General features: G+C 42.6%; 1 protein-coding gene across 1 annotated transcript in view; it reads right to left on the bottom strand.

Moving 5' to 3' along the window:
• Nucleotides 1–13,261, bottom strand: part of CREBBP (CREB binding protein) — a gene marked incomplete at its 3' end in the record, with an annotated part of 74,999 nt that overhangs the window by 47,519 nt on the left and 14,219 nt on the right. The window contains exon 3 of the mRNA XM_009873788.1: nucleotides 6,535–6,711. Coding sequence (XP_009872090.1) covers nucleotides 6,535–6,711 — 177 coding nt within the window. The remainder of the gene's footprint in view (nucleotides 1–6,534; nucleotides 6,712–13,261) is intronic.

Genomic DNA, 13,261 nt, shown 5'->3' with positions numbered 1-13,261 from the left:
AACAAGACAGGAAGCAGGGCTCTGTCACGACACCGCGAGCAGGGCTCGAGCAGCAGCTATCTGATGGCGTCCAGGAGAGAGACATTTCTCAGAGCACTCACTTATGAACCCAGGCTCTCCGAGGTGACTCCAGAGCCTCGTTGTGCAAACGACACAGAATTAGTTCACACTTCTTCCAACTCTGATTTTCTCCATGTGGATGGTGGTTTCTCTGGTTCTACCAGTTACTGTGAACAGGCAGGGTCTGAACAGCCTGGTCCTACCCAGACAGGAATAATCCTTTTGACATCAGGAATCCGAAAGTCTGCTTTGTTTTGGGATGTTCATCACACAGAGAACAGGCTGATATGACTAGAAGTACTACAGGCGCTTGCATTTGTGCCCAATAACCCTACACTTTTGGAAATTCACCTCCTTTGTCTTTATAACCATTCTGATTTGAAGGACCCGCAAAGGAAAAGAAACACATAATGAAGTGTTTCAAAGTAACAAAAAGCAAAGCTTGACAGAGGAATCGGCAGAGTTCAGCTCTCACATATAAAAAAACAAGTGAACAAAATTAAATAGAGCTTTTTATAGCATTTACTGGGTGACAGAACAGACTGATGCATATTCAGCAATAAAAACCTCAATCTGTGGGTAAGAGATCAACGAGAAGTTTTAAAAGCCATATTGTCAGAGTGCTGGCTATGGAGTATTTCACCTCAGCTGCTGGAAGAGAGGAAGGAATGGCCATGGAGATTCCCTACCACACACATTTGTGCATGCAGGATGGGAGAGCCTGAGCCAGAGTGCTGGGGAAAGAGCAGATCCTCTTCTTCAGTTCACTTTAGCCAGCCTGACATCACCATTTTCGGATGGTGCAAACATTAAAACATTCCACCAGTCAAAGCAGTAACTCCCAAGACAGAACAGCTGCCTACTTTGCTCCCAACATAACAATATGGTTTCTCTAGCACTGGGCATTATCTGTTAGATTTTCTCCCAGGTTACTAAGAACTTCTCCTTTAGAAGACCATGGCTAAACAATATGGACAGAAGCATTTCCCAGATGTTTGCTAGGCTGCTGCTCCACTTCAAAACAGGTGGGATTTTGTTGAGGAAGAGCCGTGAGCGTGCCTGGGAAAGCACCTTTCAGGGGGCAGGACAGGACAGGCTCAGGGAAGGTGAGCACAGCAAACAGCAAGCCCACCAGAGGCTGGGTGACCGCTGCTGAGAGCGGCAAGGAGACGCACAGCATGCCTCTGAGGCAACAGCCCAGACCTCTCCTGCAGTGAAAGAGAAGACTGGGTTGGTGGAAAGAAAAAAAAAAAAAAAAAAAAAAAAAAAGACTGAAAGGTTAAGAAAGCAAGTCTTGCTCACTGCAAGGACACAATAGAGAGTTTTCATAAATGCTTTCATTTCTGATCTCTAGAATAAAATCGAGTTGTCTATTTTAAGTAGCTACAGTTCTACTTGTTCTAATTAAACTTGGCCTCTCAGTTTAAAAGCTTTCTTCCCTCTCTCTAGAAGGTCCACAGCAAGGCGCATCTAAGACATCCTCATCCCCCAGTCATTGTTTTCCTCTCTTCTCATCAAAATCTGTTAATAAAGAAACCCAAAGAACAAATAAAGAAACAGAGAAATATGGAAGAATGCAACAGAAATCTGGAGACGCAGTTTAGTACAAGACTAGGGGGGGAAAGGAAGGCAAAAGAAGATGTGCTGCTCCAATTCTCAGTCAAGACAAATGATTTCCTTCGCTTCCAAAAAGTAATATTCTCTCAACTCCATCTGCTGGTCATAAGGATAACTGTGAAACCAAGCTGGTGTGTGGAAGCCAAACTTCACACACCGTACTCCTAACCCAGGCAGAAATTCTAGATTTACTGGTACGTCCACAGACACCATCCATCACCACCCTTGGAACACTCAGCATTGAGGACACAGTAAAGCTTCAGCCAGTTTGATGGAAGAGTCTAATTCCTGCACATGCCGGAGTCTGGGTGCTCTGAAAACCAGAGGCTCCTGGCTTCCGTAGAGGCTGCACGCCGCACAGCGTGCCAAAGCGCGGAGCATAGCTCACCTCGGCAGCCCAGGGATTTTGTGTGATCTCACTGCGGCAGAGCATTGCCAATCCCACATCGAACAATCGAAGCAGCACTGAGTCTCAAGAGCATGTCACCAAAACTTCCAGTGACATCAGAAGCAACATCTTTCGTTTGAAAGCAAGTCAGTCACTTAAGATTTCAAGCTGCCCATTGTCAAGGGCTAGGGCTGGGCCTGCCCCTGAATGACTGACAGATGCTCTCTAATCCCTCTTCGAAGGTGAACGGACAGGGAATAAGGCAGAGAGACTTCGAGACTGGAAGAGAAAACTAAAACAGCTTTAATAAAATAATATTAGTTTGTAAGGAGAGCTGATGTGTTCTGTAAAAGTCACTTAAAGCAACAGTTAATATGTTGTTTGGACCCACAGTTTGGAAAACAAACAAATCAATCCATTCGGCTGGCACAGAAAATTAATACCTTAATGCTGATCTTTTAATCATTTTAATACCGTAAGTTCGTTCCTCCTTTCCTAATTAAAGATATTAAATCAAATGTGTTTCTCAGGGTCTAACATAAGGTCATGCTCAGTCAAAGGGCTGGAAGATGCAATGAACCAATGCTTCTGAGCAGTTCTGCATTTGCAGGGTGGCAACAGAGAGCCCTAACCCTAACAGCTTTGCTGTTCTTAGGAGAGCTGTAGCCTCAATTCAGATTAAAAGAAATGCACTGCTGCAGCAGAGGGTTATCCTGGGCTGTGAGCACAAGGGTCATGCCTGGCAGGGGAAAACTCCTGGTTGGTGTTAGGGAGAGGGGTGCCACGCAAAATGATGCTTAGAATCACATGGGTTAAGAAACATACTTCTCTTCTGCAGGAGAAAGGCAAAAGATCGAAAAGAGTATTTAGAGAATGCTTTGCTTTTCATGACCAGTGGGGTCTTTTAACAGCTGCACCTTTCTATTTCTTCTTCTCTTATTTAGATATCCTTGGTGGTAACCAGTGTTTAAGGTCATGCTGGAATCTGGTTTCGTGGCTCAGACATACCACATATAACCAATGGTTTCATTCAGATGGGTTGGTCTCTCACATGGAACAGTATTTTGAGGCCTCTTAAGATAAGGATAGTGTAGGGGACTGGTTTAGCAAGATATGGGCTTCCAGCTACCTCACAAAACCCCCTTGAAGTGCTTTTAAAAAGATGTCTTTCACTTGCTGTAGTAGGCAGAGTCTGAACTGATCCTCCACAGGCTCATTTTTGGCAGAGGACAACATTACTCTATGCCCTTTTTTGCTTCACTCCCACCTCCTTCAGGAAAGCGGACAGGCCGTGTCTCGAGCAGGCCACACACGAGGCCAAACACATGACACCGAACTGCCGCCTCTGAGGTCCTAAAGCATCCTGGGACAGAGCAAATGGCCAAGGGATTGCAGCGAGAAAGCATGGCGCAATAGTTCCACTGCTGCTACTCTGCTCTGGGGAGCTGCCTCTGTCACAAGCAACTTTTCAGAAGCACCATCTGGGTCGTATTTTAGTTGCCCAGTATGAGACACTTCTGGGAGTTACGGGAGCACACACATCTAACCGATGCGACTGTTATTTTACCCTTATATAATGTGTTAACACTCAAAATGAGGAAGGCTTCAGCAAGGCAGAGCCTACAAACCTCAAGTTCAGAGTCAGCAGATTCTTCCAGTTTGTGCCTCACGTTTAAAACTGGGGCAACACATCTTCATCTCAGAGAGGCACTGTGGAAAATGAACTAATTCAAGGTATGTGTCTGCTCCCGTGATGACTGCCACGAAAAGACTGGATGAGTGAAATATATTACTACATACAGTCACCAAGGGCCACAGCTACACACTGAGCAGCAAAAAAAGAACAAAATGTTGACTGTATGTTCTTCCAAGGGGCATCATTCATATTGTACGCTGAAAAAAGTAAAGTCCCTGTGGAAGGAACAGCAAGCATGTGGCCATCTATGTTCTATTACCGAATAATTACATTGCCTTACCCACTGATGCCAAGTAAAGGTTAAAATTTAACAAGTCTGACATTTCCTTTTAAATTCTTGGCTTTGCAGTAACGATGTTTAGAGGGAAACTTCAGTTTTTAAAGACGAAAGTTCCACCCCCATCAGGACTGGAATCAAACCCTAAGCACCACGAGATCCATACGCAGGGTTGAGCCCTTTTGGCTCAACGGTACCGTTGTCTATCGCCTGAAACGGCCGTTACTCTCTGTATTGGCTCGAGGGAGAAAAAGATATATTGGACATACAAAGCTTTTGACACTCGAGAAACAAAAGAAAGATGATTTTGATTGTCCTCTCGGAAGGCAACTGACATTTCTGGCATTTTAAAGAAGCCACAATTCATAGTACTGGGACAGTAAGCTTCCCTTAGCATCCTCTGTCTTTTGCACACGATGGGAGAAAGGAAACAAAGTGTGGGGGTTTTTTCACTTCCTTCCCCACCACTAGACAGGCCTTGATGGCAAATGCCTTTCCTATTCCACCTGAATATTTGCCATTACATTCCATACCACTAAGTGAGTAAATTAACGTTTAAGGCTTCCCAAAACCTGACATTTAAACAAGTACAAGATAAGGCTTCAGAATGATCCAGTCCCAGAGATGAAAACAGCACTTTGGGCAGATTTGCAGGTTCAGGGTGATAATTCAGAATTATCAGGGTGATAATTCATTTGCTTCACACCTGATCCAAACTTTAAGTATTTTAAAACCAAAATCAGAACACTCACGCAGCAAAGTGTCCTTTACAAAAATCCTAGATGAGTACTAACAGTTTTATGAACATCGTCTTACAGTTAGGAAAAGGAGCTGGTGACTAGGATTAAGTAAGTGGCAAACGCCAGAATATATTAGAAGATTTCACAACGTGTCAAGGGTTAGGGCTGGGCTGAGATGCTCTCTATGAATCCCTCTCTCTTCCCAAAGGAGAAGGGAAAAGGAAATACAGCAGAGAGACTTATGGACTGGAAAAGAAAACCAAAACCGCTTTCATTAAACAAGAACAGTACTAATAAGAAAAACAATGAAAATAATGAAATACATACAACTATATACAAAGTCAGTATCGACCCAACCCCCCCAGGCAGCAATTCCCACTGGGGCTGCAGAGCAGGAGGCACCAGAAAGGCCCAGACTGTGCTCAGCACGGGGGGAACTGGATTGAGGAATTCACAGATTGGGATCGAGGGCAGGAGAATGACGGAGTCCTCCTCGGATGCTGGCCACGGAAGAAGAGGACTTAACTCCCGTGATCCCTCAGCTTTATACCGAACATGATGCGTACGGAATCAAACACTTTGCTGATCGGTTTTGGATCACCTGTCCTCTCTGCTCCTCCCCGGAGGTGGAACTTTTAACTTCTTTGCAACCCCCAACTTGGCACACAAGATTTATCAGTGACCTTGGTTATTACAGGAGCAAGTATAACCAAGGGCCTGTCTGCCTATTGACCCCTGGTAGAAACTATAAACATCAGGCGTTATCACTCCGGTGATAATGAACGCTCCGGAGTTTTGCAGACACTGTCTGCAAAAACATGCTGTTAACTTTGGAAAGTGCAATCTCAGAGGAGACCAAGCTGAAAAGTAAAACCACTGTAACAGAATTGGTTCTGTTTAGCTCAAAGCAGGACACCAAAAATTAGGAAGTGGTCCTCTAAAATCAAGAGTAAAGAGGAAGTTCATTACATCCTGTTCCCTCTCGTATACAGTCTTATTGGTAATATGCAGGCAGCAAACTCACAAATGGAAGGACAAGCGTTGGATGTGCCAAAAAAAATAGCTGGCTTTCTAGTTAAATATAAAAAAAATAAGCAATTTACATCTTATGGAAGGTTTTACAAGTTTCTATAGTAACTGCTATCATGTATAAGAATATAAAATGCAACAAGCTGGAGTTTCCATAGAAATGCCACAAGCAGTTTGATTAATACTCAGACACACCAAGACAAATGGCAATTTTTAATTTCACTTTGTAAAGAAAACTCTAGTAAACAGAACGCTACAAACTTGGGCAAGGTATCCTATGCTCACAAGCTTGCGAACTGTGAGTCGTGGAACGATATAAACTCAGAAGCATGTGGTGCGTTTATTACATTCGATTCAGAGGATACAAAAGGTAATATTTAGCTTCAGGAAGCTGATCACCTCTCTGACACATTTTAACTGACTTCAGAGTTTAAACTTACAAACAGCACTTCTAGAGAGAAGATATTTTCATGCGCTTTGGAACTAAATGTGCCAGATAAAATGAAAGTATGTAAAGCAATTGTTGTAAAGCGCTGCTATTGCTTAGAAAGTTCAATTACTGCAGAAAATCGTGCGCAAACTTCAGACACCGCAGAGCAGTAGTGAGGAACCGTGGGGTAACTCTGATGTTTAAATGACCACAGAGAAGCGGTCCAGAAGCATTGCAGAAGCCAAGGATTTTGAATCAAGACATAACGAGCGAGGGAAACAGGCAGCTACAACTCACCATATTTGGCACACTGGTGACGGGAGTACTCTTGATGTCGGCAGGAAAGGCAGACAAACTATTCGCCATGCCTGGCTTGTTCGGTAACTGAGGATTCACTCCTGTAGCTCCCATCTGCTGCCCTCCAGTTTGACTGAAAGGCTGCCCAAAGGGACTAGTGTTACCTGTCATTCCCATCTGGAAAAGAATGAACAAAATTATTATCATTTCCTTGATTCTGAAGGGACGCTAAAAAAAACAACCAAAAAAAAAAAGCACGTCAAATAACCATCTCTGCATTTACAGTGATCAAATTCTCGTTTAAGCTGCTCAATATTAAAATCCTGACTTTCACAACTTTAATCAAATGTAAATTAAACACTTTACAAATATTTTACAAGTTTACACAGCTGCATGTCTGAAGTCTTGCGATTCAACTTACAAAATCACTGTGCAAATACAAAGGAGAAAATAAGATTCTTTCCCCATATGCACCAACAGAAATTACTTTTCCCAACACTGCAAAATCTTCTGAAAACCAAAAAACAGTCTCCTGAGAGAAGTGGTGAAATCTCGATTACTTGAGTCAGATAATATCGCACTGCACAAAAGGTCCTGAAAAGTATTTTAGCAGGAATTTACTTCTTTCAAAGAGGATGACTGAGACTAGGATCATCCTTCCCCACTACAAATAAAGGAAAACAGAAAGTCAAGTCACGTTTGTGCTCCCTCCTGCTCCGCACTGGATTTCCAGATGACGTTATCATTCCAAATGTCTTAAAAAAAAGAAATCCAGCCACTGAGACAGTCTATATATGAAATATTAAATCCTGTTTTCCCCTTCCTTTGACCTCTCCAGCCCTTCCTTACGCTGCAAACTGTTTTTCCATGGTCCTGGTCTTTTCACTGCCCTTACCAGCAGGGATTCAAGACTATTCCCATGGCTGGGAGTGGGATCGTGCACGTCAGCTTTGTACAATACGGAATCGCTCAGTGGTTGGCTTTTCATGCTTACAGGAATCTGACTGAATGACCAGTTGATGAAGCACTAGTTAAGAGCAGTAAAATACAGCGGGGCAGAGTTCAACAAACAAGATTTGAATGTGCCTTGTCCCCTTTGTCAGTGTACTTTGTACACCTGGGTTTCAGACAGCTGGCCCAGCTGCGGTTGAAGTAGCTTTACGTCAGGAAGTACTCCCTTAACCCGCATCCCGCAGTGCTGCTGTTGCCAGATTCAGGCTTTTTTCCATGGCAGAAGATGTTATATATTTACAGACAGATCTGACCCACTACATACACACATGGCTTTAAAAAAAAAAAAAAAAAGCTGTTACTTGGCAATTTAAGAGGCTATAATGTTGTGCTGTGTTCTACAGTTGAATAATTCACATAGCATGTAAAACCAAAAATACCCAACTGCTCAACAGCATCGAAAACTTAGTAATATACACTACTTTTAAAGTGGTATTGGCTACTATTACGCTGCACAAGTATCAAGTATTTTACTTTCCATATTTCTACGTTTGTTTTGTAGGACTGTATGTTCAAAAAATTCATTTTTTCTTAATTGTTATTTACTACAACATGGATTTTGGCAGCTTTGTTTCTGAAGAATTAATGGCTGAGTATTTAATAACCTTACCTATTCCTCTCAAGCCACTATTTCAGACAAGGTATGAAAAAGGATATCTACAACTATTCACTAACATAACGATGGTCTATCAGAATTACAAGCGAGATCTGAGAAAGCAGCGCATGACTGAATACTTAAACCTTTCAGAGGCCAGAAACAGCTTGGTTGGCTCCGTTTCCCCTCTTGCCTAAATCTCCGACTACAATCCTCATTTTTCTGCGGAAGGACATGGCCCTTCTGGTCGTCTTTGACCTCGTGCGCAGGTTTGATGAAGTTTTTTTTAAAACTGAGTAACATTCCAGCAACCACCAACTTCCTCTGAGCCCCTACAGCCACCGCTGTGAAAGTGGGGAGCGCAAACTGGGCGACAGGAACAGCACGTGCGGGTGAACCCACCTCTGCCACGTCCTGGGCTCTACCTGCGGCCGACAGCACAAGCCAAATCCTCTGAGGATGAGCTGGAAAAAAAAAGCCCTCGGTGCAGAGAGCGATGCTGCGTGCGCAGCGTTCACGTTATAAGCCTCTGGCAGAATCTTAAACACAGCTGAATTTTCAAGAAGCAGGAGGAGAAATTTCCTTCAGGCAGCAAGGACGCTAAGCAAATTTTACAGTGGATTTCAGTTCTTGCTCCACAAGAAGCAGAGAGGTGTGTCCATCTCATCTCCTTATCAGGGAAGAGTAACTTTTTTCGTCAAAGGAAAAATATTTAAAAATAGATTTTAAGGGAAAATATTACAAATATTTTGGTCTCAAAAGACAACGAACAGGAAATTTCATTTTAAGTTTGTTAAAATTCTAAACCACTAGAACATCCCAAAAGCACCATGGAACTGCAACCTTAACAGGTACCGCATGTCTGGTTTATCACATTTTGTTTTATTTTCAATAGAACTTGCTGCTGAAGACATCACAACTCAGTACAACACTAAAACAACCTTTCAAGTCTTCCAAACCGAGTGCTTAAGATAATTTTTCCCTTCCTAGGAGGTCATTAAGTAACAGACACTTGATGGAAATTTTAAGAAAGGCCTTGCTGTTCTTCAAACTCAAGCAGGAAGCAGAGTAGTTTCCATCTGAAACCTTCGACTTTTCCAAGCCTGCTCTCTCTGCCCAATGGTATTTCAATGTCTAAAGCTGTGCTTCAGTAAATGAAAGGAACCAAAGGCTAAGAGTTTCACCAGCCTACAACTTTAAACAAACAAACAAAAAGCAGATAGTTTGATAACTCTGTGAACGTTAGTCATGCCCTTTAACCTACACTTCATTTTTGTAAATGGCTGCAACTAAAACAAACTGCCAAGCACTTTTGTTTGAAGTCCATCTTTCAAATAAATAAATTAATCTAAAGATAGGTGGGCAGACCTATCTTTAAGTGACAACCTCCGAATATGGAGACAAAAATCAGGAAAGACTGAACCCAAGATGAGTTTATTAAAGCTCAGATATCTGTAGTCTCAGGGGCTTTTTAAATGGAGTTTTGTCTCAGAGGAGTTAATTTTATTAACAGCACTGTGATTTCCAGAGACTGCAAGTGCACCACGCAAAGCAAGAACTGCTCTAATGAACTCTTATCTAGTTATAACAGTTTCCAACCAAGGCTGGGATCGACAAGGAGTTTTAGTGGCAAAACCACCTGCTGCCAAAGAGCATTAAGATCAACATCCCTGGTAACCTGAGGAGCAGCTCAGCATTTAGTCCAGCAGCAACCATGTCCAGCAAAGGCTGTCACGTAGGGACTCCAGCAAAGCAAACCACCGCCAGCTCCTCACCGCTGGGGAGGCAACAAATAGAGGTGGAAGAAAAGGAAAAATGAGGCAGATCCCCTCATGTCAAACCCTGAAACACATCTGAGCACGTAAGGCATCAACTAGCGTTTCCCAGTTCCTTATCTGAACACTGAGATCAGGTGACCTTCCTTTATCTAAACCACCACTACTTGAAATCTCAAAAACCAACTGGCAAATATAATCAGATGATTATGCTGTAAAGATTTTTACACTGCTTATTCATTCTGCAAACTGAAACCAGCAGCTCCAAAGCAAGCGAGTCAGAAGGCTCAAACGCTGAAAGCTCCGGCCTCTGCCCCCAGGCTTTTTCCCATGTGAAATGAGGGGGCAGGTGGGGGAAAGCAGATGCTCAGAAGACTTTTGTTTTTATATTTCTGAAACAGAAGTCTGATCCCAAATTAGGTAGGTCAAGGAAAGACTACTAGGTAATTACCAGTCATCAAAAATAAGCCAGCAAGAACATGGGAGTTAGCAACCTGGTAAGAACGGCTGTTCTCACGCAGGACTCAGAGCCATCACAAAGACTTGTATTTTGCTTAGATTTTGTGAACTTTACTTTCCTGAAAGGAAAAAAAAAAGCAAAGCAATCCAATGTGAATTGTTTCTTTTTTCACCTGCAAAGAATGGTCACTGCACGTGTACCACAGGGCTACTCAAGCTTCAACACATCAGCATGGCAGACAGTGCATTTCCATTACAGCAACAGCGAAAACTTCTCTCCTGCTCCCTGCTCCTCCTCCATCAGTGCCTGCAACAGCCCGTCCATCTCCTTTCTCCACCCAACACGACCAGCACTTTCTGCAGGCCCTGCTCTCTGCACCCCAGCCCCGGGCAGCCCCTTTCATCCCACCTCATCCTCTGGCAACTCACCTTTTATACGTGTGTTCCTGCCTTACAATTTTGTGCAACTCCTGCTTCCTGCCCGGTTCTTTGCGGTCACAATTGCTGTGACTTCTGACGGCGCAGAGCAAACGTTTTCACAAGGCAGGTGTCTTCTAGTTTGCTGTGCTATCCAGGGGTGCCACAAACCACCCCGGCACAGAACCACAAGTCACGGCTAGAAGTGCCTCCAGAAGTAACGTGATTAATGCAGGACACAGTTTAAACACATTATTTCTGCTCTAAAGCAGTTCTGCTCAGAAATATGATAATGCTCCTCTTTCCGTTAATGGAATAGATGCATTTAATTTAATAATTCTGCAATCCCAGAAAGACAAGCAGATTCTGTTCCCTTTTTTATCACTATGGCAACTCTCTAAGATACTGGAATCTATTACCCAGCGTGGCTAGGAAATAGGGTATTTCACTCTGCTCTCACATGCCAAGGAATGTACAAACTTCCAAGCTGAAAAAAAAAAACAACTTAAAACCTTTGTTTAACTGACTTGGGCTACATGAGACATCTCACACTGCAGTGTTTTGAGTAGCAGGTGTGGGAGGTACAAAATTCTCTCTGGTTGACTTTTTAGTTCTTTTCAGAGCAGAACAGCAATTCAATTTCCTCTAGTTCCTGGGGTTTCATAGATACTATTGATTAAGTCTGTGACCAAATCTATATACCTCATCTGATGAGGCAACTCAGAGTTGGTACGACAGAAATGAGAAGTTCACCAATCTAATTTAAAAGATACCTTAGGACCAGACTGGATCTCCATACTCTGCCATTCCTCCTATTTTTAAAGCTCACTCTTTTCCACCCTTCTGTATCGCTGCTGTCCCACCACACTACTACTGCCTCTAGCCCAGCATCATTGAGCTACTCCCTCTGAGTACACAAAGCGTGCGGGGCCATAAATAAATCCTGTCCTTTCCTCCTACTCCAAGTTTTTATTAACTGTCCCTTCACCTCTACCACTACAGCCAGTTCTCTCTTTCAAGCAGTTACTTCATTACCAGGACACACATTCAACACAACCTGCTGCAAACCTCACTCACTGTTAGAAGCACATAATTCCCTATTCATGATCCCTTTTCTACCTTCCCCTCCAACATGCTGGGAGAAAGCACAGAACTGTACACAGTCCAGCTCCTCGCTGCTCATTTTCCTTTGGGAAATCCCACTCTCCTCTGTTGCCCCAACCCACCTTTCACTCCAGGGTTTCCAAAGTTAATAAAAGGTCTGGCAGGACAGACTGAGCTCACTGTCAGTTCTCCTGCAAGACAGAAAGCATCCTCATCTGCAGGCACATGTCAAGGAGCAATACCTTCCTCTGACAACAATCCTGGTTTTTATCTTGCACCACCGCTGCCTACATAAAGTTAATATTTTTTTTTTCATACTAGTTGTTCCAGACAGATTAGTCCAAAAAAATCTCACCACCTCATCTCTAGGTTAAATGTTGATTTTCACTAAATTCTGAAGCACTGACTCTTCTGTATAAATATGGAAGAAGGTTATTCTGGCCAAGTATTTAAAAACAAAACACCATCACCAGATATGGGCTAGCCTGACAGTGAAAAAATATTGAAAGGTTGACATAAGAATCGAAGAACTCAAAGGAGCATGGGTTCCATTGAAATTAGGCCTGGCTGAAGTAACCTGATTATGATCCAATCCTGTAAACTAAAAATTGTTATTGTTAATACTCAATTTAGTACCTACTGGATTTTTAACTAGAAAACAGTCCTAGGCAGAAAGGAAGCAAACTAGACAAGCTTGGCTAGACTTTGGAAGCTGTGAATCTGCGAAGTGCTTGAACAACAAATCTGAGCTCTCAATAAGACAACAGGAGGTATGAAAAGAAGACTGAGTAAGTGTCAAGTGACATCTTTATGCATTTGGCTTGATGTGAACGATGACAATCATGCTGTATTAGCTCTTCACGAACAACCCGTAAAAGTTACGGGATTTTGGGAGGCCTCAGGAACTATTCAAAGGACTGGCTGCAATAGAAAAAAGGAGGCATGGCTGCAATAGACAATCGTAATCTAACCTTACTATTTAAGCTTATTAATTTGCTTATATTATTAAGGCAAGGACTGAAGTGATCCTAAAGTACTGGCTTTGGGAATAGAATAGCAAAGAATATGGAATATTTTGCAAAGAGAATAGCTGTTTAGCAAAGACATATCAACAGGTAAGAGCTGAAGCTCTATAGCTCAAAAAGTAAAAATTCGAAAAAAATGTAGAGTGACCAAATGTCACTGAAATTCTTAAGGTTATATTCATCTTTAATTAAATAGTGTGTGCTTCTATTCATCAATGGGAATTAACTGACAAAAGCCACAAGGCCTATAACCAGAGGTCTGATTTGGAATCACTGTCATTTTTCTATGCTTAATTCTTTATAAAAGGGAATCTAATAGGAGAAAGAGAATTAGAAATTCC

This window comes from Apaloderma vittatum, unplaced genomic scaffold (genome assembly GCF_000703405.1).
Source record: "Apaloderma vittatum isolate BGI_N311 unplaced genomic scaffold, ASM70340v1 scaffold6737, whole genome shotgun sequence".
NCBI lineage: Eukaryota > Metazoa > Chordata > Aves > Trogoniformes > Trogonidae > Apaloderma > Apaloderma vittatum.
This window is presented reverse-complemented; position numbering and strand designations above follow the sequence as displayed.